The sequence below is a fragment of the Halichoeres trimaculatus genome, unplaced genomic scaffold (assembly GCF_033239565.1).
Source record: "Halichoeres trimaculatus isolate MK-OKI-2021-1 unplaced genomic scaffold, fHalTri1.1 fHalTri1_scaffold_19, whole genome shotgun sequence".
Classification (NCBI taxonomy): Eukaryota; Metazoa; Chordata; class Actinopteri; order Labriformes; family Labridae; genus Halichoeres; species Halichoeres trimaculatus.
This window is the reverse complement of record NW_027437197.1, coordinates 26,575,227-26,602,822: the sequence shown is the minus strand read 5'-3', so window position 1 is coordinate 26,602,822 and position 27,596 is coordinate 26,575,227. Positions and strand designations below refer to the sequence as shown.

The 27,596-nt window shown below is 38.8% G+C and overlaps 2 protein-coding genes across 4 annotated transcripts; one reads left to right on the top strand and one right to left on the bottom strand.

Annotated features, from left to right (window-relative positions):
- Positions 1-11,121: 11,121 nt before the first annotated feature.
- Positions 11,122-14,219, bottom strand: rabl3 (RAB, member of RAS oncogene family-like 3). Of its 2 annotated transcripts, none has more exons than XM_074694874.1 (8): positions 14,139-14,219; positions 13,688-13,779; positions 13,439-13,568; positions 13,236-13,350; positions 12,782-12,935; positions 12,105-12,176; positions 11,947-11,985; positions 11,122-11,825 (listed from the first exon to the last, which is right to left on the bottom strand). In XM_074694874.1, the coding sequence occupies exons 1-8, from the start codon at positions 14,182-14,184 to the stop codon at positions 11,769-11,771; spliced, it is 705 nt and encodes a 234-aa protein (XP_074550975.1). In that variant the 5' UTR covers positions 14,185-14,219; the 3' UTR covers positions 11,122-11,768. The 2 variants fall into 2 exon arrangements, with proteins under 2 accessions (XP_074550975.1, XP_074550976.1); XM_074694875.1 differs by having other exon boundaries at positions 12,782-12,932.
- A 149-nt stretch (positions 14,220-14,368) lies between these two features.
- gtf2e1 (general transcription factor IIE, polypeptide 1, alpha) lies at positions 14,369-19,794 on the top strand. Of its 2 annotated transcripts, none has more exons than XM_074695730.1 (7): positions 14,369-14,549; positions 15,355-15,482; positions 15,592-15,887; positions 16,664-16,821; positions 17,206-17,401; positions 18,491-18,726; positions 19,147-19,794. In XM_074695730.1, the coding sequence occupies exons 3-7, from the start codon at positions 15,598-15,600 to the stop codon at positions 19,590-19,592; spliced, it is 1,326 nt and encodes a 441-aa protein (XP_074551831.1). In that variant the 5' UTR covers positions 14,369-14,549; positions 15,355-15,482; positions 15,592-15,597; the 3' UTR covers positions 19,593-19,794. The 2 variants fall into 2 exon arrangements, with proteins under 2 accessions (XP_074551831.1, XP_074551832.1); XM_074695731.1 differs by having other exon boundaries at positions 14,370-14,549; positions 19,150-19,794.
- Positions 19,795-27,596: the final 7,802 nt, after the last annotated feature.

The window sequence follows — 27,596 nt, the reverse complement described above, 5'->3', positions numbered from 1 at the left end:
CAACATGAGAGTGCAGATTTTTGAGAAAAACGATAAGCACTTACAATAAAAAACAAAGCAGTATTTGAGGAATTTTGCGACTAAATTTATACTTTGTTTGCAGAAACAATTTTACTTTAGGAATAATTTATTTGACTCTGATTTCAGACGTAAACTTGTCTCCTGTGCTATCAATCAACTCCAATGCCAAGCTAAAGTAGTGCTAGCAGAGCTCAAGGTCCTGTTTCCACAGCTTATACAACTGGTAAGGAGAAAAGAGTAACCTTGTGATATTGGACTGTGATATTTGCAATGTAATTTGAGTTTAAAGCACAAAAAAAATCAGGCTTCTTAGCATTAAATGTGAAGCATGTTGCTCACTAAACGGGGTCCCCACAAACACCGTGGACCTGACAAGTGTGTGTGGGAAAGGGGGAGGGGGACTAGAAAAACAACATCCTGACTGGACCCCAGAACTTCATGAAAACCTGGATGTGGCTCACATCAGACCTCTGACCTTAAGGGGTCCCCACAAACACTGTGGACCTGACAAGTGTGTGTGAGAAAGGGGGAGGGGGACTAGAAAAACAACATACTGACTGGACCCCAGAACTTCATGAAAACCTGGATGTGGCTCACATCAGACCTCTGACCTTAAGGGGTCCCCACAAACACTGTGGACCTGACAAGTGTGTGTGAGATAGGGGGAGGGGAACTAAAAATACAATATCCTGACTGGACCCCAGAACATCACCAAAACCTGAATGTGGCTCACAACGGACCTTTGACTTCACAACATTTATCTTAATGTTACTGAAACATAATAAACAGAGTCAATCAAACAGGAGCAGTTTAAACTTATGTATGATCACCTTAAAAATCAGAGAAAATGATCAGCACAATTCTGTACCTCTATCTGAGAGGCTGCAGGTCGCTGAGGACTCTGCTCTGAAGTTCCCAAGGTCTTGTTCTCTGCGGGGTCTGTCTCATTTAGCTGGGCTCCATCCTGTAGAACAAGTTCAACATGAGAGTGCAGATTTTTGAGAAAAACGATAAGCACTTACAATAAAAAACAAAGCAGTATTTGAGGAATTTTGCGACTAACTTTATACTTTGTGTGCTGAAACAATGCTTTTTGATTCAGTCTTAAAATGTCCCCTGCTCTATCATCCCCAGCACATCATTAAAATCTGAAGGACCTCTGATTTATGTACATTGACCTTAATGATATTAAATCATATTTAAAGTGCTTACAACTTTTCAAAATTAACTAACCTGTTTTCTCCAAGGCCAATCAGCTCCACCATAATCGTATGTTATTTCTTCCCCAACATCAATGTCCCTCAGAGCGAAGAGACACAGGTGTGGTTGCCTCTCTGTCAGGATCTTCTTCATCTTACAGTTGGGTTGCTTGTGGTCATCATTGACCAGCCTTCCTAGACTGCTGTCTTCTTGAGCTGCATCAATACTAATAAAAAGAATATCAACCATTTAAGAGTTCCCTTAACATAATCTTCTATTGGATCCTGACACAATGGCCCACTGAGTCTTAGAACGAGAACTTAAGGCAAGATCATTTAATGTTTTTTCGACTAACACATCTCCTAAGTACACATCTTTACAGTCAAACAAAGTAATTAATTCCTTTAATCATAACCCTCTGTGCAACATAAAAAGTCTTTCAAATGGAGTGTGAAGAGGTGTGAAGTTCACACATAGCCTTACCACCAAGTTCTCCCATGCCATTGAAAGTCAAACATGAAGACAGCACATTTGCCATGGTATATAGATCTTCTCCTTAGGGCTTCATCAGCATCAATCAACTCCCCTCTGTACTCCACTACAAAGTCTCCTTTACTGAAATGGGCCTTGGTAAAGACCCCTCGACCTGGTGTGAGCACACGGGTTTGATGTTTAAAGAGTTACAGTTGTTCATACTCCCATCCTTGGAACTGAAAGTTCTTTAAGTAAACCTAGCATCATTAAGAGGTAGGCTATGAAATTAAAATAACAAAATGAAATAGTAGTGAAATCTTAATCATCATACCTTTGAAAGAGTTAATATATTTCACCTCCAGCTTTGCTGTCTTGTCGAGACCCTTGACAGCATGTTCTAAGGCATCCTTATTTGGGGAAATCCTTCGCCTCAATGAAGCCATTCAAGATCCTTTAATCAAATGCAGTGCAATTTTAATGAAACCATAATCAAATCAAATCAAAAATAACAATCATAACCACAACATGTGATCACATGTCTGAACAGCACCCTGCTGCAGTTGCCACCACTGTTTCTTCATTAGATGATTCCCACAGCTGATCTGTCATTTCATTTTAACATTAATTTTTATTGCTGAGAAAGACTTTATGAAACAGATAAAGAAACCGTTGATTTGAACAAAACGTTATCTGTGACGTATTCTTTATGTAAGCTGGAACAAAAGACATTTAAAGAGACACATTTTAAATGGAAAACACTGTATCTCATTATTATGACTAACTGTCTTATAATCATGACTTAGTATATCATAATTATGATTTAAATTTATTTACATTTTTACCTTTCCTAATTTTTTTCTCAATTGGCGGAAACGGGCTTCCATTTCATTCACACTGGGCTCTCAAGTCTGCACCGAGCGTGAGACACGTATTTTAACCTGTTCACGCTCACACCTCTATTTCTCACGCAGAGTAATTACTGAGGCCATGCCAACATAGACCTGCAACCCCTTTATAAATGGACACCCTGCAGCCAATCAGAAAATAGCATCACTGTCTCCGGGGGAAAACAATGCAAGGTGGTTTAAAGGAAAAGAACGCACATTAGCAATGCATACTGAACGCAGATTAGCGGGTGCGTAGCTTCATGACCGGAGCACTCCTTAGCTAAAATACTGCAGTTAAACATGTTTAACCTGACATTAAGGCAAATAAACAATAAGGCGTGTCACATGATTATTTTCTTGTCAAATAAAAAAAGCCAGACACAATAATGACTAATCAGTGTACAATCATGTCACATTAATGTTAGCCACATAACTTTTACTAGCAGCTAGCTTCGTTGGTCATATAATATCCAATTATACATCAATCAATATAGTAAAATATGTGAGGATTAAACCCGTTGATTTAATTTATGAAATGTTCAAGTATCGCAACCGTTCACATCTATTTTGATTTCAATCACATCGTTGGTCATTTATCCATGCTAACGGAGAGGCACGCACTTTGCATTATCTCTCTGGTTTGACCAAAAACATCACTTTAACAGTGTCATAGAAATGTCCTAAAATAAATCACAGTTAAGAGGATTAAAGTTAAACTTACCTGGGTTTTAAAACAACTTTTATTGCCTTGCTTCTCTGCTGCCAAGTACGTCTCTCACGTGTCTTCTCTCCGTGCATGAGTTAAGGAACGCTTGCATCTTAAAACGAGCACATCCTGGACGGGTGGTGCTGCTTATAAGTTAGTGATTCTTGTATCCGCCCGCCTGGCATGTCAATATGTAACACCAAGGCCCCGATTCACACTACAGCTGCCACAGCCATAGGGTTTTTTTTTCTTTCTTTTTTCATGTTAACTTTATTGTAAAAAGCGTTACATGTTACAAACAAACGAACACACCGCTGTATGGTGCAGGACCCTCTGAATTCCATTAATCACAAACAGGAAAATAAAAACATATTTTTTTATGGAGCCCCGAATAAAATCTTGAATATGTCCAACTTTCAGTTTAATGAGAGCACCGTAGCGCCAAAAAAGTCAAAAAGAACATGAAGAATATTTTGACTTTTCTTTTTCTTGTGTTGTTGTGTGTATATTTTTGTGCATCTTTGTTGGATGATTGCTGTATCTTAGCCCCTGGCTGCAACTATGTGTATATTGTTAATTGTACTTTGGTAATACTAGAAGAAGAAAAAAAATACTCCAAAACAAAAAAAGAAAAAAGAATCTGCAGTACTGTAATAACTTTAATTGCACATTCTTGCATAAAATAAAAAAATAAAAAAATAAAATAAGAATAAAAAAAACGAAGAAAACTAACTTCCAGTTTGCCTTTTCAGGTAGGCTTTTGTGTTGACAATATGGCAATGCTCAGTCCCTGCAGATGGGTGCTCTTGGCTGCCTATGGGTGCTAACAAGTTGTAGGGCGGCCATGTTGGTCCGGTCGGCCGCTACATTCAGTGTCATCTGTTTGACCGGAGCAATGAAGTGTCATCGCATTAAATCAACCATAAGTCAATGAATACTAAACTGATTTTCACACATTTTTTTCTCTGTAAACCTCATACTTATAGGTCTGATACAGGACATATGGTTTGGTGTATTTTGATATCTACAATAGCCTTAACTGTAATAGAATAATCTGATATATGATATTCGTGATGTTTGTAGGTATTTTTCAAAGTATATGATGTGTATTAATTCAGATAGGCAGATTTCATGAGATTTCTCAGCTTATACTCATCTTATAAAACTAATCAAATGTGAGTGCAACAAAATCCATACTTAGCCTGGTTTTATTTAAATATTTATTCTATCTAAAGGGACAGTGCATATTAATAAGTATTTCACATAACATCAATGTAAATATTTCAATTTATTTCTATTGTAGCCACTAACAAACCAGAGCAGAGTTCATAACTGTAACTACTGTAACCTGTATCCAACTTCTTAATTAGGTCAGGTTTGTCATCCACTGAGCACAGCCACCTGTAAATTTATTGAGAAGTAGCTATTTAATGCAATAACAACAGTAGTTTATTGTCTGTTTTTAGATAAGTTTGATGGGTATGAGTGGGTAAAAGGATTACAATAATACAGCTTGTGACCTCTGTGTAAAATTTGCTTGTTAAAGTAATACCAGCAATATATTTTTATTTCTACCATAGCATTCTTTTCACTGTGATCTAAGTCTGTGTTGTGGAATATATGATTTGTAAAGTCTCAGCTAGCCTAACAGCAGGGTGAACACCGGCTGTAAGCGTAGCATACCTAACGTGAGCTGGCTACGGTTTTGCTGGTGGGCATAAATACAGCACAATAACATTCTTTTCTGTGAATCCAAACAATAATAATGTTCAATCTTACCTGTGAAAAGTAATCCCCTGAGCCTTGACCCCAAAAGTCTGCCGATTTTCATGGGAATACACTGCACAGTGCTCTGGCATCTTGATTTCTCTGCTGCTTCAGCATATATTTACAGGTAGGTTGACTGGACCAAGAAGGCGGCTGTATTTCTAGTGCCCGAGCAGCCATAGGGCGTCTACTCTTAATTATGTCCATGGCCACAGCTCCATCAAGGCTACTCAGAAGTCGCTACAGTCACACAGACTGCCGTTTACTAAGAACAAATCATGTTTCTTCATGAATATTCAGGTTCCCTTAAATACATTTTAAAAGTTAATGAATAAAAAGGGTTATCCAATCTGTTTTCCCATTAATAATATAACATTTGACTAGTGTGACGGCCACAGGTCTTGGGATCAGGGTGTTCTGTCTGGCCTTCCTGCCTCTGTTGTCTTTTTTCCAGGTCTTCCTGGTTTGCCTGATCCTCCCCTCTCGTTTGGGGATTGGATCCACTTGGTGGTGACGTATCTTGTCTTGAAGGAGGATCAAATCCCCCTGACTGACTGTGTACTTTGTGGGCTAATGTCCTAATGCTGGCTTGAAGGAGACTAGGAGTTCAAGATAGAGATGAGATCAGGCAGCTTCAGTCCAACACTTAATTCAAAGCAGGCAGATGAAGTTGACACTAAGGTGGCACACGGTCAAAACCCCAAAAAACTAGTGTTCAGTCCCTTCCTTTTATCCCCCTGGGGGTGTATGCATGCAGTTTGTCTATGGACAACAGACTTTCTGTCTCTGGGTTTCTGTATATTTCTGGATCTCTGAGTGAGCAGAAGTTGGTCAAGCACAGCTGAGAGCACTAAATCTATCAGTCCTGATAAAATGAAGTATTCGTCTCAAGTTCACAGTCAGGCTAAAGTTTTCCAAGGATCAAAGATTAGCTCCTACTCTTACTCTTGCACACGCTGCAGGCTTCTGCAGGCTTCTCCGTTCCACTAAATGAATCCACAACATTTCACCTGTTTCGTAATGTGACATCACAACAACCTAAAATTAAGACCAGGGGCACATGCTAAATCTATAACATTATTTTACTTGTGCATGGATATATGTGGTACATTTATGAGTCAGTAATACTGATACTATACGGTGATAAAATAAAGGCAGCATTAAGGGACATTACCATTAACAATGTCAAAATTTAGCTTTAGTTTATAATCACTGCACATCTTTTTATTAAATAAACTTTCTGTATAACACAAGAACCATTTAATGGTAAATGAAGTAAATCACACAAGCAATAAGTAGATCGGGCAGTCCCACTCTCTCACTGTTTTCAAAACTTCTGCTGGGGCAGTCCCAGACAGAGGCACATTTCTTGGTTTACAAGCTTTCAAAAACTGTCTGAGTCCAACATGGGCTCTCTCTCTGCCTTCCTGGAAGGCTCGTACCTGCCAGGCACCAGCCTTTGGTTTGGTTTGGTTTGGTTATGCTGAGTTTAGCCTTTGTTTCCTTTACACATAGTCTTAGTAATCTGCCAACATTTCACAGCACCCAACACCCTCACTTCACTACTGATAATGACTTAAACACTAGTTAGGTTTTCTTGAGTTGTTCAATAAATTAATTTCTTTACTTAAAGTTATCACTGTGTTAACCTCCCTTATTTGTTATGCTCTACATGAGCTGAGCATAACACTAGAAAATTCTACATTTTTTATTCTTTTTTTATGTAGTTTCAATGTTTATTGTACCTTTTTTTATTTTTATGAGTGACAATATTGTGTTCATGTGAAACTCGACTCTTGGCTTTTTAGCATGAATGTTTTCTATGTATTCAGAACTGATAGGTAAAAAGGTTGTTCAATTTGACATGACATATCACATACGGTTAATAATATGACAACATATAGTCTTAAAAGTAATTTATTTTGATATGTGAATAAATGAATAAATCAATAAATAAATTTGATTTAAATTTGCTTGACTTAAAATAAGCCTGCATTATTACTCAGTGTTGATACTTACTCCACTGTGTTTGAAATCCATTTTTTTCAGTTATGTTAGAAATAACTGTCAGCTGCTCTTACAGGCCTACATTAGACTGAAGCCCACATAGGCTGTGTGTTCTGAGTTTTGGTCCAATCAGCTTATTCGTACCTCATCTATCCAGTCCTGAGGGCTGTACTACAAAGCCGGATTTGCGCCGGATAGAGCTCCTCCCACAGTGAAGTGTTCAAGCTGCAAACATCTCACCCTCAGTCTCTGATCATCATCCCTGGAGCCCTTAATCATGTATCGCTCTCCTCCACTCTCCCTACCTTCACCCAGTACTGGGTGAACTGGACTGCCCAACCAGACACAATCAAATTTTGGAAAAAAGCGTGAGTTGACAGTCACCTGGCTGCATGGACCGTGATTTACCTCACTGACAGACCACAGTGTGTGAGGCTCCAGGACTGTGTCTGACATGGTGATCTGCAGCACAGGAGCACCACAGGGGGCAGTGCTCTCCCCCTTCCTCTTCACCCTGTACACCACGGACTTTTGCTACAACACTTGGGGCTGTCCACTCCAGAAGTTCTCTGACGACACAGCCATTGCTGGATGCGTAACGCAGGGGAACGAGCGGGAATACAGGACTGTCATCACTGACTTTGTTGACAGGTGTGACGTGAACCACCTCCAGCTCAACGCCAGTAATTTCTGTGGCCTCATTTTCACTGGGCATCTGGATGAGCTCTTTGATTGGTCCTTTTAACATGCCCTTATAAAACATGAATCTAAACTTTTTCAGGTGCTTTTGTGAAGTCAGTATTGGTTAGAGATGAAGCGGTACTCTGCAAAACTTCTAAGTCCTTACAGAACAATTGCTACGCACATAATACATGGAATGGGTGCTCTGACGGTGACCTCATCTGGAGCTGTAAATCCACCCACTAGTTCACACAACTTTGTGAATGATGAGCACGTCACCTGAAAGTTTTGCTTCCATTCAGTGTCAAAAAACTCCAGAAGCAAAACTCACTCCCTCCAGTCTCTGTTGCGGACCTTCATCCACAGCTTTCTGGTCTTCAGAGGAGGCATTGGCAGAACAGGCAAACATCTGAAAGCACTCACCAAAGGCCCTCTTCTCTATGCCTTCCATTTTTTCAGTAATTTGAGTTTGAGCACGCTACTATAAAGCTGTTGCTTGAGTAAAAGAGTTATACCAGTCACAACTTCAGTGTCGCAGCATGTTGCATCTTGCATGCATCACATCGGGCCTGCTGTAAACATACAATACAGTTTACTTGCTTTATCTTTGTCGCATTATTAAGATAATTCTGAATACATTTCTGTGGTTCAACCAATTCAAAATTGTAGCTGAGAACATCAGTTATAACAGTTAAACATTAGTTACAAAATGCTGAGTTTAAATCAGGCTCATAATTGCAGTTTATATGTCGGCTGGCAGGGCTTGGACACAATTTGCATGTGCTTGGATTGGGTAGGGGTTGATATTTTGGGCCTGATCTAACCTCTAATATCTAATACCCCCTTGCTATTTTATCTTAAACTTGGTTAGTCATGCCATAAGAGCAAAAAAACACAGAGAAAAAAACCCTGCAAATCCTGGTTGTCATAATTAATGCATGACAGGTTAAAAAAGCACATTTAACGATGTACAATTACAGGAACTGTCACTTAAGTGTAATTTAATGAAGAAATATCCCTTTTAAGGCAGTATCACTCCCCTGATTTTATATTTTTAATTTATATTTTCATATTTATGTATTTCTGATTTTGGATGTTTTTAATGTTTTACCTATGTTATTTTTATTCTTACAACATCCGCTTGTATTGTCTTTTAGTTTCTTTATCATTTGCAAAACATTCTGTAACCCCATATAAAAAGTGTGATATAAATAATACTGATAATAATAATAATAATAATAATAATAATAATAATAATAATAATAATAAAAATGAACAGCAGACAGAGCCTGCATCAAAAATGGCTGCATGCCCCTCCATATTGTAACCAAATGTGTGTAAAGTGTGTATAGGGGTAGTACCACTCTCTACCACTAGAGGTCGATACTGAGTTACTTCCCTGATACACACCTAAGCACACTTTTTCGGGTATATGTGCAAAATGGGGAAAACCCTGAAAACTTCACAGGAGACTATTTTGAGCTTTCTTTAACTGAATTTAAGCTAAAATTTGTGGGGTCCAGCATTTTGGTCCCCACTTTACTTTCGGTCCCCACACTGTGAGTGGGCTAACATGTTTCGGGCCCCACATTGTAACAAAAACACACACACACACACACACACACACACACACACACACACACACACACACACACACACACACACACACACACACACACACACACACACACACACACTTAGGGACAATTTACAGTGACCAATTAATCTGGAGAAAATGCAAACTCCACACAGAAAGGCCCACCAGCCAAGCTGAGAATCAAACTGGTGACCTTCTTGCTGTGAGGCTGCAGCACTGACTGTTGCGCCACCGTGCAGCCCCTCGTACTAAAACAGACACTGGAAAATAATTAGAAAAAATATATCTCTAAACACAGTCCAACTGCACATTGCACAAAGACAGTAGGAAAACAGAGTTAGACAGAGCAATAACACCAGCTGATGTTCAACTGACAGAATTTTGGCAAAACATCATATGAACTATGACCACTGACTATTGAGGACAGCTCTTATCTGAGAGCTAAATTGTTTGAAAATGACAGAAAATAAACCAAAACTCTACAGATGCAGCTGCCATAGCCTGGCAAATTAGGGTCTGCAGGTAAGGGAGCCATTTATAAATCCTGGTAAGATTTAAAAAAGTTAACAAACAGAAAAACCTTTTTGATTGAGAAGGCACTACATGCAAGCCTCTAGCTGACCTCGTTCTGTGAATGAGGAAGTCATGTCTCATCTGGTTTCATTTACACTGTCAAACCTATCACTCACTGCATCACAGATGAACAGATGCTTTGACATCAGTCCGTGACGGACACAGAGCTGATGGCAGCTGTGACAATATCTGACAGCGGCAGTTTTTCTTGTTGCTTATGTTTTTGTTTTTTTTAACTTGTAGTTGGTACTGAGGTATAATTCTTAAAAACAACAAAGAAAAAGAAACCTGGCAGATTCTCTGAAATTAAGAAACCTGTGATGTTAGTTGTTACATGCTACCTAGGGTAAAGCAAGCTGTAACCAAGAGCAAAATTCCAGATATCACGCATCATTGGTTTGATGTCATCACTTCCTCTAGAGATTAGAGCATTGTTTACTTCAAACATCCAGCTTTGCACGCAACCAGTCTCTATACAGTGGTTGATGTTATGTATGACATTATGTAATATTAATATTATGTATATATAAATATATAAATATATATCTATATCTATATCTATATCTATATCTATATATATATATATATATATATATATATATACATATATATACATATATATATATACATATATATACACACACACACACACACACACACATATATATTTATATATATATATATATATATATATATAAATTCGGGCATTGATAACAGATACAAATGTTTAAAAGTGCTTCATTTCAGCACTTCAAAATTAAATTTAAATGTGTTTAAGTTTCTCTGAAAATTCACACACTGAGTTTTTCCAAAACATAAAACAAAGACAACAATTTATCTAATCTAAGTTCCCCTGAAACAAATACAGTTTCTTTTTCTCAGGTTTAGCTGTACACAGCTGCAGGTATTAGTGCTGTTGTTTCACTGCAAGAAGATTCCTGGTTCGACGACTCGACTCAACAGGTATCTAGCAGTGTTGAGTTTGCATATCCTGGAACTTTGGCTTTCTTTCACAGTCAAAAAAAAAAAGTTTATTATTTTAATTGGTCACTCTTAATTACCGGTAGGTGTATGTGTGTGCTGTCATAGTCCCCATAGAAAGGTGGAATAGAAGATGGATGGATACAAGACATTCCATAAGCTAAAGTTTAAAATAAAAAAAGAGGAAACAAGGTGTTTCTGCAGAAAAAAAAAATAAAAAAAAAAAATTAAAAAATGTGTGGATAGGGGATACTGCAAAAGCCTTACACTTTAAGGGAATAAAAGATGTTATGGCTACAAACATTACTACCTCTCAGCACAAGTGGTGTCCACAGTTATTGTCAATGGTTTGCTCTAAGGCATAATTTTAACATTTTACTGGCACACTAATGGTGCATGTCAGTACAGTGCCAATTTTTGAATGGTCTAGAGAGGAGAGGCAATTGGGCGTGACAACATAAGAGTACGCTACAGAACAGATCTGAAGAGACAGTTGTCTTGTATAGACACTCAAACAGCTCAAAACAGAAACAATTTAAACACAAAGAAATAGCAGTATGTGTGTGTTTACTCTATAAAAGCAGCAAGGGAGAAAAAAAATCAAAGGGCTAGAGTAAAAAAGACAAAAGAAGAAGTTGTGATCACTGATACAGTTAAAAACGAAAGAGGCCACGGTGAAAAAGAGCCAAAACTCATCAGTGTTCACAGCAGCTGACAAAATGATTATCGGCTCATAGTGACTGGTATTAGTTCACAAGTAAGCAGAACCCAAACTTTGTGGACAGAACAGTTGGTCATCATTTCTGTTTGAAGGTGTAATAGATCACTCATGGTACAAGACCATATAGGCCGGAATCAAACCAGAGCACTGCTGTCAGTCATAATGCAAACTTTTGAAGTTGAATCGTTTTCTATCTGTGAAGCCCGTCATCTGTGGAGGAAAAAAAACACTCATCACTTGGTTATTCAGTTTTTGCGCTAACCCTGCATTTCAAACAATCATGAAACTATTTGTTTTCCAGATAAATAAAGGATGAATAATGGAAACCAACCTGACTTGGGTCTCGTGTGAAATACCTCTTTTCTATGACCTGTTAGGAGATTCACAAAAAAAATGAAATGTTATTGGTCATTGACAGTGCCTTTTACACTGAATGGCTGACATTTGATTTCTTAAATCATTCACACTAATTAATTAACTAATTATTACCTTGTCAAAAAACCTGCTAAGCTTCACAGCATTAGATGTGCCTGCTGCAAGGTATCTTGGGTTGGTGCAGTCCTGAGAAAACAAAGTGGCCACAAGGTGTCACTAAAGGCAAACTTTTTCATTAAAAGATGACACATTTCAAATAAGATTCTCTTCCTGAAACAGATTAAATAAGTGGTCACATCATTCTTTTTTTTGACAAAGCAGACAGCCTTTGGCATCTGTATTTGTGAAACTGCTGCTGTCTTGTGCTACATTCAGAACAGCAGTACCTTGTTTTTGGGCGTTCAGTATTGCATACACACCAGTGTCATGGGTCTAATACATCAGAGCATGTAAAACGAGCACAACAAAAACTGATCTCGGCATCCCTGGATATGAGTCATTTAAACCTTGATACCAGATTAACCCAGTTCAAGTTTATCTACTTAACATTCAGTCATACTTGTTGAATGAACTCTTCAACATTTTGCAATAAGTCTTTGAATATTCCCCCCAAAAAGGTATGACTGAACCTTTTACATGGCTTCATGGCAAAGAAAACCTTCAGGAAGCAACAATGGCTAACAGCTAAAGTGATTATTTTTAAACATTAAGATGTGTTTTTCAATTCAAATGAAATAAGTAGTGATTGCAAATAAGTTTAAAGCTTTGAAGGAATGAAAAGTTTGACTTGCAAGATTGATCTCCTCTGCGTTGAAGTCCTCAGACAAGAAAGCCGTCCGTGTGAGAACTTCGTTGCGTTTGGACTCTGGGATCTGGTCAAACTTTGTGCCTATCAGGAGTAAAGGCACGGGGTTCTCAGCATACTGCTCTCTATCATAATCACTGCTGAAAGAAAGATTACGTCTTTAGGAAGCTCAACTTCAGATGCAGTGTCATAAATTCCTCATCATTTTAGAGCCTCAGTAGTGCAGTAACTAACACTGTTGTAGAAGTGAGCACAGAAACACAGTGGATAGGTTTTATTCAAAGAGGCTGGATTTAAATGTGCAATGGTAGTTGTAACCACAGTTTAATAAATGGCTACTGGTGGATTAAGTTTGGGGCTTCCAGACCTCCGTCTTCAGCTAAATTTGAACACTGAAATTCCAGTTATTACTTTCTTGGAATTCTAAGACATCAACTTACCCATTTGAAACTATTACTCCTGTTGGAGATGAATCTCTGTTAAGTGCCTCTAGTGACCAACGGTAGAGATTCTGAGAGGATTTCTTATTTGTTAAATCGTGCACCAATATTATTCCTGGAAGAAAAAAAATCTGTCATATCCTGTCAATTGCAAGAATAAAGTTTTCAGATCTCTCAAAATAATCAATACAAATCATAATCACCATTAACTGAATTGTAGAAGACAGCTCTGGTGCTCTTGACGCTGCTGGCACTGCCAACAGATCCTCCAACATCCCAGAGTTCAATGTAATACGTTTTCTCCTCTGGGGTTCCCTCTTTATAGTCTTGGACCTGTAGGTGAAAAGTTAATGAGTATTCTAATGATTGGAGTATCAATACACATATGTGAAGCACACAGAAGAACTGTAGGTACTTGATTTAAATGTTCACTTTTTTAAACATTGTCTTACCCGCACATCCACTGAGCACCCAACAGTCCATGATGGGTTTCCTAATACCTGGTTCTGACAGAGGAGATGGACCAAGGAAGACTTGCCCACCCCTTGACGAGATAAAAATGCAGGCCAACAGTTAAACTTAGGTAGTTGGAAATTGCAAGTCACTAACGAGACTTACTTTTGATTCTTTATTTAATAGAAGTGGTGTAAAGAAGCCTGACAAACATAGCACAATCATTATAACGTGCTAACTGGCTGTAAACAAAGAAGACATCGCTACGAAATACCTTTATCTGCACAAGGTACCGACACGCAGAATTATTGCTACAGACTCATCTTGGGAGTTACATCTTTAATTAAAATTTAATTCGTAAGCAGACCGCTTAATGTTTGTTCTGTATCACACACAAATCAGGAGGCACGTTTGTAACGGGGTCTATTTGGATATACACACTTTACTTACCGGAATCTCCTAAAACTAATACTTTTACCCTGTCAAGAGAAGCCATGTTTGTGCCAGCAGTATTCCGGAAAACAGTAAAGACAGCCCCCACCCCTCGAATCCGTAAATGTAGAATTCTATTGGTTGATAACATAAGCCTCCAGCTAAGGAAGCCGTGCCATTCGACAAAATATATGACGATCAACTTAACCCTGCTGCTATTGGGTCCTGTCTTCTCTTCTATTCTAGACTAACTCTTGTCGCGAGACCATAGACTCGAGACTAGTGTTTCAAGTGAAACTAAAATAAACACCAAAGGGTGGCAGTAATGCCAGTAATGTAATATTTTCGAAGAAGAAGAAGAAGAAGAAGAAGAAGAAGACGAAGAAGAAGACGTGAAGCAGGAGGCACCCGACAAGGAAAACAGAAAAGGTGGTTATGATAATCTTAACGGTATCTTTCCCCAACGCATCAAAGTGTGTTTGGTAACTACGCAATATTTAGGCTGAGTCGTTTTTGTCCGTGATTTGAGTTCAGTAGAGACAACGTAATCTATAGTTTAACACAGCGACGCTGGTTTTGTTTGCATGTCTGTGTTGCATTGAAGTTTGGGAGTATCACAAAAGATTGACATGACCATTGGCTAACGGATTTAGCTGCATAACCAAAGTTATAACCTGCAAACTTACCTCAAATCCGGAGTTACCCGAGGCTAGGCCAAACAGTGGTAATTATTGTAAGCTAGAGGCAACGTAAAACAGTGGCGTGACTTCAAAGAAATTATAATACTATCTCCTCTGTCAATCGCTAACTGGTAGCTAGCTTAACATCACTGAGAATTTGCCCTTATCTGCCTTGTTCGTTTCAAGTTTGGTACTAGCTTAATGTTACGTAGTTTTATTTGGTGAGTTGTGTAGCTAGGTGGCTGTAATCATGGAGCCCCTGTGCGTGCTTATAGCCTGATTGGTTAACATCTTTTATTTTTCAAGAATTCCAAAGCAAAATACCGGTCGCATAACCCCCTGTAGCTCGACATCATTTGTGCTCTTGGTATTTAGATTTTATTAGTTTGTTTTAAATATCAAGCACGTTTAGAGCTATTTCTGAAATGACCGTATGTTAACGATTCCATGCGGTGTGGAAAAACCGTTATTACTGTTTAGCTCGTTTTCCTCTAACTCTTCTGAAAATGTTTGAGAACGTTAAGCGATTTAACCTGCCATTATGTGTTCATCAGACCTAGATAACCCCAAACCAGGTGCTGTGACATGATAAGGGTTTGCCATCATATATGTTCACCACTCAGACTGAGGTACTGCGTGCCACAGTTCACCAAAGCCATCTAAGTAAAAAGAACGATTAAAGGTAGGTTGATTTCTCTTTTTCCATTACCATCCTTGAGATATCCCATTGTTTTCATGCTGCTTAATGTATTCTAAATGTAAATTTACGGTTTTATTTCTTGTGTACGCAGCAAGCCATGATTGAACCAGAGCTATTGACAGAGGTCCCAGCAGCACTGAAGCGACTAGCCAAGCAGGTAGTGAGGGGTTTCTATGGAATTGAACACGCCTTGGCCCTTGATGTGCTAATTCGCAATCCATGTGTACGAGAAGAGGATATGCTGGAGCTGCTCAAGTTTGACCGGAAACAGCTTCGCTCTGTACTCAACACCCTGAAATCAGACAAATTTGTTAAGTGCCGTATGAGAGTAGAAACAGCTCCTGATGGCAAGACAACGAGGCACAACTACTATTTCATCAACTACAGGTGATCATTTTCTGTTGCATGTATACAATTGATTGTATCAATAGAGTGTTTGCACTGACGTCACGATTTGAGTAATTCTCTGAATGTGCGGCCACATTGGAGGTACACAAACGTTACATTGAAGGACAGAGATAAAAATGTGCTGTAAAATACAATGACAAGATGTCTTATCTGCCAACAAATGTGGAAGAATGCATGAAGCACACTAAAACCTATAGTGGAGGACTCAGCCAGCAAGAAAAATATATTTTGAAAAATTACACCGAAAAACAGTGGGAAAGACCCGTACAAAGAGTTAACATCTTTATCATCATCATCTACCTAAAGGTATAAAATCATAGATGTCACTAGTATATTTTTCATGTGAGAGGGGTTCATGGAATAAATGATGTTCTCTGGGAGAGGCTCACTTTCTGGCACTTTAAAAATGCCCCTGTATGACACTGAGTTTTACCTATTGCAGTGAATGACCTTTTAATGGAAGTTATACTCTAACATAATATATTTAATTTGAATAAAGTGTTACTCTAAGATGCTATGGGCAGAGAACATGACCTACCTGACAGGAAATGCTGTAAACAGACTCAAATGTTGAGATTGAAGACAGATGATTGCCTTGGAAATCCTGATGTAGCTTAGCTCGCCACGATCTTCTCCGTTCTTCAAGCAGAGTGCCTCCAACATGGTCAAACTCAATTTGATAACGTCACTTGAAAACACTCTATAGATGTTTCTGCAATCTCTCTGTTATCAATATTTCAATACGATTCCCAAAGGGTGCTGGTTAATGTAGTCAAATATAAGTTGGATCACATGCGACGGCGAATTGAGACAGATGAGCGGGACTCAACGAATCGTGCCTCCTTCCGGTGCCCTTGCTGCCACTCTACCTTCACGGACCTAGAGGCCAATCAGCTATTTGACCCCATGACTGGTAAATGCTTTAAAATACCCTGAGTTGTCTTTCACTTTAGCAAAATCAGCCTTTAAATGACTGGAATGTGTTTATGAATTTTGAGATGTGGTTTTCTTCGATTACACTATGCAGGATGCTTATCCTGATTAACAGGTATACAGAATCTATTGGTTGCAGCTCTTTTGGCATTGCAGTTGTTAAAGTAAAAGATCAGCCTGCGTTAGTTGGACATTTCATTCTACATCCTCAGATTTTTTTTTACAGTTTTTTTAATGACTGAAAATTTGTTACTGTTCTCATAGAAGCTCAAACAAAGTGTATCCCACTACAACTCTGCTGCAAGATTCAAGTTAAGTTACAATACCTGGACTTCATCCCCTATATCTTTCTTTCAATGAGCAGGTACGTTTCGCTGCACTTTCTGCCAGACAGAGGTAGAGGAGGATGAGTCTATCTGTCCAGATGCCAGGACACTTGTGGCACGCTTCAATGAACAGATTGAACCCATCTATGCATTGTTACGTGAGACAGAGGATGTGAACTTGTCTCATGACTTGCTGGAACCTGAGCCTGCTGAGATCCCTGCCCTCAAACTAAGGTCAGCTTCTGAAAAATCTCACAGAAATAGACCTCTCTTCCTATCTTTTAAATCCTTGAAGGGACAGTTCAGTATTTTTGAAGTGGGGTTGTATGAGCTCTATGTGACCACTAAGGACATTAGATACAGTAGAAAGTTGTCTCCTCTTCCTCAGTGAGACACAGACTGTAATCGATGGTGACGAGGAAATAGGTGCTAACAGGGAAATACCGTACCAGATTCAAAGGCTATTTTCTCATCCACGGACAGATGCTATTTTTCAGCTGTCTGTGGATGTTTCCTCTGTATTCCTTTCAGTAGCCATCTGTAGCAGCTCTTCTTCTGTGTACTCCGGTTCATACAGGTATCCTTTTGGTTCCAAAGTGAATGGAACTTCATCGTCACTGTCATAGTCACTCATTTTGAATTTCCTACGCTGCCTCACAATCCTTAGAGTACAAACAAAAGAATTATGATACTTGATCAAACTTACACGAGGCTACAACCGGCGCCTGAAGCATAGCTTGTTTACATTTCCTACAGCTGAAAGGAGGAGGGGGGACGGAGCGCACTAGCGCTGCACGGAAGGATAAATGACCTGTTAGTTAGGTCCAGATAAATGTTTATACTTCCGAAGACTTAATGCACTTAAAAAATATTTTATGTATCGTACTCTTAAACTGTGGTATTACTTTTTGATTTTAGTTCTTATAGGCAGAGAAAATAGCCTTTGAATTTGGTACCGTCTGTCCCTGTTAGTGTCTATTCCTCGTCACCAGCGATTAAAGTTTGTGTCTTACTGAGGGAGAGGAGACAACTTTCTACTGTCCTTAGTGGTCACATAGAGCTCATACAACCCCACTTCAAAAAAACTTAACAGTCCCTTTAAGCGTGTGTAAAAAAGGAGTTTTGTTAGACAGGAGTTGCCTTGTGTGACTTTTTGATACTCTACATGTGTATCTGCTCAACACATCTTGCCTTTGTAGTCTTGAAGTATCATTGTGGTTCACAGTTAAAGGCAGTATGTTGGACATGCTTAAATAGTTCCATAAATACATTTCACTTCTGTGGTAAGCTTTCATGTAAGGGATCTCAATTTCTCTCTACCAGTCGTGAACGTTCTGCAGCATCAGCACCAAACTCAAGTGGGCAACATCGTGAAGCCTGGTCAAACAAAGGTTCATCATACGCTGACCTGTACACCCAGAATGTGGTCATTAGCATGGAGGAGCAGGAGGAACATCAGAACCAGGCTAATGAGGGCAAAGCACCAAAGGAGAGACCTGTCTGGTTGATTGAAAGTACAGTGCAAGGTGCCTACAGCGAGCCTGACATCCTGAAGAACCGTAAGTAAAGGTTGCTTTTGAAACAGGCCAAGCAGCCACTGGGCTTTATTTTTGAGCTGTTTAGAATTGTTTTTTTTTTTGTTTGATAATATTCATTAGCAGCATGCTTTCAAAAGACACTCAAACCACACACTGCTATCACTTGATATTCTGTTCACACTTTCTTCAATTTGTAGTCCAAGACCAGAGATTCATTCAGGGCTTGAACTTCAGTCTTACCAACATTTGTGAAACTTCACAAAGGAGGCATCAGTATTATTAATTGGCTTCTAGTTAAAGAAGCTCAAGTTGTGGGAGTGGGGATTGATTACTCTAAGTGTAATTGAGATAAGAATCTTCCTAAACAAACCTCCCCTTGGGTGGAATAAGAGGAACTTGTTTGGAATTGAAAATATATTTTGAAGACTCATTTCTGTTCAGCAGGTGCAGACACGACACCCAAAGCCCAGGATGGAGAGGCAGGCCATGGGATTGGACAGGCAGATGAAAATGAGGAAGTGATGCGCGCCCTGCTCATCCATGAGAAGAGGAGTGTGGCAGCAGCAGGTGGCGGTGGAGCAAGTGCTGTAACCAGGGGCTTCCCCTCTGCCATAGCTAATGCTAGCGATTCTGACAGTGACACCAGTGAATCAGATGATGGCTCTCCCCCAGTTACCACAGCTGTTCACCATCATGCCGTTGAAGATGACGAAGATGATGATGAGTTTGAGGAGGTGGGAGATGAGCCCATGGTGACAGTAGGGGGCAGACAGTTCTCATACCAAGAGGTCAGCCAGAGACCAGAGCTGGTGGAGCAGATGACTGCCCAAGAGAAAGAGGCCTACATTGAAATGGCTCGAAACCTTTTTCAGGACATTTACTTCTGAATACACACATGTATATAAGTTTACACACAAGTGAAGTGTTTGATGGGATGGCATTGATTTTTGAAAAAGCATACGACTGTTCTGTCAGTGGTGAAATCTAAAGAAGTACCTGTGGACAGTACAAAAACCCAACACGACATTCAAGAAGTGTTCAACTCATGTTCTTTCATGGACAGTGTGAAATAAATGATCTTTCTTTTTAGTATTTTGTGTTTTTCATTGTCAAATGACAAACACTGAGTTCAGGACACAGATACTAGTTTTGGTTTTTGTAGAGAAAATAGTAGGCGTTTTTTTCCACACACTTTCTGGGGCTTTCATGAGTAAGCGATAAACATTATTAATTCAAATTCAAGTACTTTCCAAAAACATGTTGACTGAGTTGGTGTCTCTGTGTGGTAGAATGTTGCTGAAGAGAAGGAGCAGTTTGTCATGGGCCACTCTGCTCCCCCAAACTTTCCATGGTGACAGCCTGTACATGCACTAAATACTCATTTAAAGAGGGCAGTTTACCCCTGTTGTCAACTGCACAAGCTATCATAGCAGATTGCTCACAACAGGCTCACTGATAGCAAGTGAAACTTTTTAGTTTGCACGTGCAATCAAGTGCTGGTTATTTGGGATCTTGGTAGATCAGGCCTATGGTGGGTTGTCTCGATGTTAGGTCTCTGGTTATAAAATTAGATGTTAATATTAACAGGACTAGAACTGTTAATGACTTTGAAAAGTGTCATGAGATACTGTTATCATTTGGTGCTAAATAGATAAAGATGGATTCTTAGTTTTCTTTATGTACTAGACAGCAAAGTGCTCGAGGACAGGACAAGAGATTGTGACTTTGTTGGAGCTCCTGCTCAGTCACATTCAGCAAGTCCATACACGTAAAGATTCCCTCTTCCCCAAGTGTTCTCATCCCAGTAGTGCTGGACAGAAACTATTTAGGACTCCTATTGCATAAGAAACTTATAGGCTTACATTGACATTATTCATAAAGGAAATGACCATTTTAGGGACACATGATTATTGAATGGGGGTGTAGGTCGGGGCTTACACCCTTAAAAGTAAATTGCTGTTTTGAATGTACATTTCCTAGAGTTTCCATATATAACTAAAACAAAAGAGTCGACTGACTCATTACTGATAAGATATGAAAATTAGGGCTGGGGGTAAACAATTATTTTTAAAAGGATTAATCTGGCGATTATTTTATCGATCAGTCGACTAACCTAACAATTAATTGGACGATTAGTCTAACAATCATTTTTCTGTTCAATGATTTCAAAACCAGAATGTAGCCCAAATAAATGCCAAAACAATCTATCTTATAACAGAGCTAATTGAACAACATTGTTTTGTAAAATAAATAATAAAAAATAAAAAGGCCAGTCCGTTTACTCTAACAATTATTTCTAAAGTCCACAAATCTATCAATTATTTTTTTGATTAGTTGATTAATCATGGTTATTTTGTGTTTCAACCTGATTTGGCCTTTAAAATGTGCAGACCTTTATAATTCAACCTGTGTGTTGCATTTTCACTGCATTTACCCAGAGTTAGGTTCTCTCCTCCCCGCTGAGTGTTATCGGTGCAGTGTGAGCTTGACAGTAAGTGCTCCATCACATAAATGTCCTCTCTTTTAAAAGTTAGGGGAGTTTTGACACTAGTTTGTGACTCAGATCCTGAAAAACTGTCTGTAACAGAGAGTGAAGGAGAAGCTCTAAATCACGTTATCAGACGCTAAACTCCGGGAGCTGTCAGGCTGTCCATGCCGGGGATGCAGAGCCTCCCTCAGTGCACAGCGCTCTCTGGGAGTGGAGATTTTTCCTCAATATTCCTCACGTATGAACTTAGTGATCTTTTCCCATAAAAGTATCCAATAACACAGCACCTCATGCTGTGAACTGAAGTTACGAATGAGTATTACCCCCTGGTATTTGATTTCACCATGTGAAACCGACAATAAAAACAATAGCACGATGCGTTGACTATTAAAATTTGCGTCAATGAATTTTTAATCGTCGACTTGTCGATTATGTCGACTAATCGCTGCAGCCCTAATGAAAATCTAATCTAAGTACCTCAGTTGGTCATCTCCCAGCCTTTGTCAGAATTGGTGGGGATCATGTACTCAAACCTGTAACCTTTGTAATCACTAGTGACACGTCTTCTTTCCTGGTTTCTGTGTTAGATTCATGTTGAAATGTCATTCTCTGCAGAGGAGCTTTGTGTGACTGACAGCTGTGAGGTAGATATTTACTGAAGAACCCGTACATTCTTTTTAAGTGAAATGATGGACACCTGTAGGGCAGAGTCGAAAAGGTCAGGATGAAAAGAAGACCAAGCCTCATTAAAACATCCCCCATGCTTCAGGACAGCTCAATTAAAAACCTAACCTCTCACTGTGCCATTGATCTGCCAAGGCAAGCCAAAGAGTTGGCTGGATACACTGGGTTACCAGGAGGGTAACTTGTGATGCCTCTTTTACTGTGTGGGTTTTTTCTTGCTATACATCTGTCTATCTTTGTAGTGCAAGAAAAAAAACACACAAATCTTCATTTTTTATCTTGTTTTGTAGAAGAAAAATATTCCAATTATTCATCAAACAGGAGAAATTAAGTTTGAAATATCTGAGCTTATTTCTTCTGGGACTACAAATGGATGGGTTTAAGTCATAGTAAAGCTGATTTATAATGTGAGTGCTTGTTGGGGAAATCTCAAGGGCTGGTTGTAATGACTGATGATTTCCCTGGGAAGATTACATTATAGATTGGTTACTTTGAGGGAGCTCTTGACTCTCTCCTTCCATTACAGCATGAAGATAAATAACTTCATGGCTGACCCTGTTTTCCATCTGTTATTCAGTTTGTCATATTCTTTCATCACTTAACGATTACATATTGTTGCTCTTAAGAAACTTTATGTATTCAGTTTTACAAGTTTTTAAGTTGTGGCTCTTATTCATCTGCAAGGTGGGACTACTTTTTGCTACTACTGTTTGTCACATCCTCTGCAAAGAAACACCAGCCAGGCTGAACATAAAAAAACTGACGTATACTGCTGAAAAAAATGTGTTAGACCACCACTCAGTGTGAGGTGTTTGCCATCAGTACCCTAAATGAATAGTATATAGTTGACTGCCAACATTTTTTATGGTCCTGTCAAGGTAAATCCACCAGGATTAGCAAGCTCCTTGAACTAAATGTTATGTTCAATGTAGTTAAAAAAAAATAGAACTATTGAAACAGCCATCTCTGCAGCAATCCACCAATCAGGTCCCCATGGTAGAGTGTCCAGATGGCAGCAACTCCCCAGTAAAAGACACAAGGCAGCCCACACAGAGTTCACCAAAAGGCCCCTGAAAGACCCTTAGACCATAAGAAAGAAAATTCTCTCGTCTTATGGGACAAAGATTTAAGCCTAATGCGTGAATTTCCCTTTGGGATTAATAAAGTAGTAAAAAATAAATAAATAAATACCAGGTGTCATATTTGAGGGAAACCAGACACCGCTCATCACCCGGACAATACCATCCCTGCAGTGAAGCATGGTGGTGTTAACATCATGCTGTGGGGATGTTTCTCAGCAGCAGGAACAAAAGACCCATCAGGATTGAGGGAAAGATGAAAACCTGCTCCAGATGTTTGGACCTCAGACTGGGGCCATGGTTCAACTTTCAGCAGGACAATGACCCTAAGACTACAGCCAAGATATCAAAGGAGTGGCTTCAGGACAACTGTGTGAAGGTCCTTGAGGGGCTCAAGCGGAGCCCGGACTTGAACCCGATTGAGCGTCACTGGGAAGATCTGAAAAAGGCTGTGCAACCACGCTCCACATCCAACCTGATGGAGCTTCAGAGGTGTTGCACAGAGGAATGGGCCAAATTACCCAAAGATGTAACATGACAAAATGTTGAAAAATGTAAGCACTGTGAATACTTTGTGGATGCTCTTAATGATCTGTATATCCCAGTACGACAGGGAGGTCAAGGACATGGCCACCCTTTAGGTCAGTGTCTGTTCATTTTTAGTGTGGACAATAGTACTTATAATCCGCTTATTTGGGGATTTGTGGCAGATAAATAAATAAATAAAACGCACCAGCTTTATGCCATGGGGCACCAGGGTGCAGTGCATCGTAATGACCTTTTTAATTGAACTGTATTCTTTCTCTTGCATTCTGTAACTGTGGTTGCTCGAGAAGCTGAATTGTAGCCTGCAAATTAGGGATGGCTGGTTAAAGGAATTAGAGCAGAATGTACCTCAGAGGTTACAGAATTTTCTATATTGTGGCGTTTCAGATTCTTAATGAACCCACAATATAGAGTTCAATTAAACGAAGAGAGGCAGAAAGAGAGGTTCGGAGGTCCTACCCCTGAAGGGAACTTTGAGCAGCCAACACTTAGTTCCCTGCTCTCTAGTGAATATTTATAAGACATTTGTGTTTGAAATTCAAGTAGTTAATATATATATATACACCATGGCTGCATTGTTTACCTGTGAACTCAGCTGCTAGCAGCCTGTAGCATGTCAATGCTAACTGGTGTAAGGCTTGATGTGACATGAGGACAATGTGCTGGTTCTCAGGTGTGAGCGATGAAGTGACGACATGGACTTGTATGATGCAGCCATGGTTACATGTAGGATCTCCAGACAAACACAGGAGAAAAAGTAGTAAAAATATCGCTGAAGCCACAAAAAGTTTGGTGTCCATGACCAACAATGAGCCATACAAAGTAATGATCCACTCCAAATACTAAGACGACGAAAAAGAGACGAAAAAATTACAAGAAACAGACAAAGAAGACAGAGCTGCTGCAAAAAGCAGCCATGGCCAACAGGGCGGCGCCTAGCAGTCATCCATACCTTATGCTCCATACCTTCTACTCTCATGAAAGAAATGCTTCATGCGATTGAAATGAACCGCTTGAGAATAACATTAAACAGGAGCAAATGTGGCAAAGGTGTTAGTTGTCCCCTAATCAGAAGATCAGGGGTTCTGTCCCTGACTCTAATGTGTGTGTATTAGGGTTAGATTCTAAGCTTCAGAGCCTGTTTGGGTATACGTTATTTCATAGGCTGTGTAAGAAGTACTTCAGGTCAGAACATTTAAAAGGGTTGTGAAAGTTAAGTACAGCTTATATACAAAACACACTGAAAACGTATCAATACAATAATTTGCTTTTATGATCAATGACCCATTAGCTTTCAAAGCCACATTCAGACAGCATTTTAATGCATGCAGGTTTGACATCAATAATTTAAACTCCCAGTCTGTGAGCCAAATGAAAATCAAAGGTCATCCTTCCTGCCATCAAAAGTCCACAACACAAAGCTGCAACCTGGTTTCACCAACAACCAGTGAGGAATACCCAATAACAGTATGCATGTATGGAAGTTTTTCAAAATACTGAATAACCAGCAGTGGTATACTCAGTTGTGTCTTTTTTTGTCAGTTATGTTTAAATTTATATAACAAAGACAAATCATTTTAGACTGATTGATAAAGCTTTGAGTATACACTTCATCTGTAGAGAGAGAAAAAAAAAACACATTGTCCCAAAGATTTCCTGAGTAAGGGTAGAAAATATCTGCAGCAGTGTAGACTGCAAAAATAATAAAAAAGAAAAGAAAAGAAAAAATCAGCAAATAATTTTAAAAGAAATGTTGTTTTATATTTTCAATATTGCAATCTTTTATTTATTTATTTATTCATTTGCAATTTTGTTGCACTTGTTGCAATGACAAATAAAGTTATATTCTATTATTTATTTATGTATTTATTTATGTATTTAAGTCTGATTAAAATATAAAACAGTAAGGAATAAATGGTTTTATTGACTTTAACATTAGACTGAAGAAAACAGCCTTCCATCCCCATAACAGTGTGAGAGATGAAGACAACGCAAGAAGTATCACTGAATTTATCACCAAGATCTTCATTTTCATTTTCATTTTCCCTACCAACAATAAAGGATTCATAGAGCTCATAAACACACCAGAGTATCTAAAAAGGAAGTGGTTATTTTCCCAGGTTATTTGCACTATGGACTTGTTTGTAAGGTAATATTGTATAGTCAGATTATGATACATTAACATCCCATCAATTCATCAGTAAATACCTGGGATTTTTTAAGTAGGTTCCATTGATTTTAGATTGACACATAAGCAACAGTTACATTAGATATTTACTCATACTTCTTGTAAAAATTGCGGTAATGCTGCACAGTTCAATTCTGCACACGCCTGCATGTAATTTGTACAAGTACATTTTACCATTCTTGGACGATATTATTTTTGTCTTCATTCCTTTCTACATAATTTCTACTTGAATGTACTCATCTTATTCCCAGCTGCTATTCTGTATGAAATAGTTTTTAATCATTTGCCAAGTTAAGATAACAGTTAGATAAAACAAAATAACCTCTGTTTCCCTCAGACTTGGTCAAAAGATGGAACCTGGTACATGTCAATAGTGCAATGGCAATACATCCAAGATTATCTGATGATGTGATGGCCTTACTGTGGGTCTCCTTTCTCAGCCACATTCCACAAAAACACAGAACTAAATCATCATATCTTTGCCGCACACTAATGCTGTCACTGGTAATGGACGTAAAATGGAAGTGGTAGCACACAAGGCGGGTTGAAGCTGTTTGTAAAGTGCTTGAACAAATGATAAACCTTGCCCATGCTGACCTCAGTATGTCACCCACAGAGCCGTCATAATGGGGGGGGACGCAGAAACAACAGTCACATGGACGCAGCTTGCGCACATTATCCCACAGCAATACATTTTTATCATGTAGAATAATACAGCATAATCACATATATAGTCCCAGCCATGACTTTTCGCTGTTTATTTGAAAGGGGAAAAAATCCCTCGTGCAATGATTGGCTTTACAACAAGTCAGCTCAGTCACTACTTTTGGCATCTTGACTTTTTAAACAAGTAGGTTAGGCCACTAAAATACATTCATTTTTATTAAAACTCTTTCACTTATTACAACTTATCATTTACTGCACTGTAACTCAAACAAATAAGATGGCCTCACCAAACTGTGCAGAAACGGAACATGTCCGAGTCACATTCCCTAATGCCTAAAAGTAAGATAGCAAGTTGAATTTCAGACAGTCTTTTGGGACTGGCTGTTGATATTGTTAAGTTTCTATGTTGTCATTAATAAACTAATACATCAAACATGTTGAAACCCACAAATCATTCTAAACCATGTTGAATATTTTTGTAATCAAACCTATTGACAGGTCATTGACAAGAACTACACTGAGCTCAGTCAGTGTCTTTCCATCATGAATATGCATACAGTGTAAGGTAAACTGATTGGACATAATGAGCTGTTTTTCAATAGCTTTGTCCCAATTCAGGGGCTGCAGCCTACGGAGGCTGAATTTGAAGACTTATTACGTCACAGTGGTGCATCAGAGGCTGTCCCAATACAGAGGCTCCTCCAAATGCGGCTGACGAATCTGTCCTCCATTTGGGGGGCCACGAAGGACGAGTTCGGTGAATCCTTCATAGCCTCACATATCCCAAGATTCATTGCACATGAACGCCGAAGATGATGGACTCAGCCGAACTCCAAAAGGAGTCCTGTTTTATCCAGAAAGGAAGGATTTCTGGCAACAACTATGTGATTGTGTTTCTAAAACACTAAAGAATATTTTGTTTTTCTGTGTGAAAATGTGTTTTTTTGGGCTCTTTTCAAGTAATATCCTGTGGAAAACAGTTCTTTATAAATCTTTGTCATCATTATATAAAAATATATTCATAAATGTTAATTCTCTTGGTAAAAAAAAAAACAAAACCTTTTTTTTTTTTTTTTTTTTTTTTTTTTACAGGGAATTCAAAAAAACATTAAATCATTTCAGCAGCTTGTATTTTATACTTTTTATTATTTATCATCCCCCCAGCACTTGATCAAATGTTGAAAATGTATGTTGTTGCCTTTCTCTCATATAAATGGTGGTTCTATACTCTATCAATGAT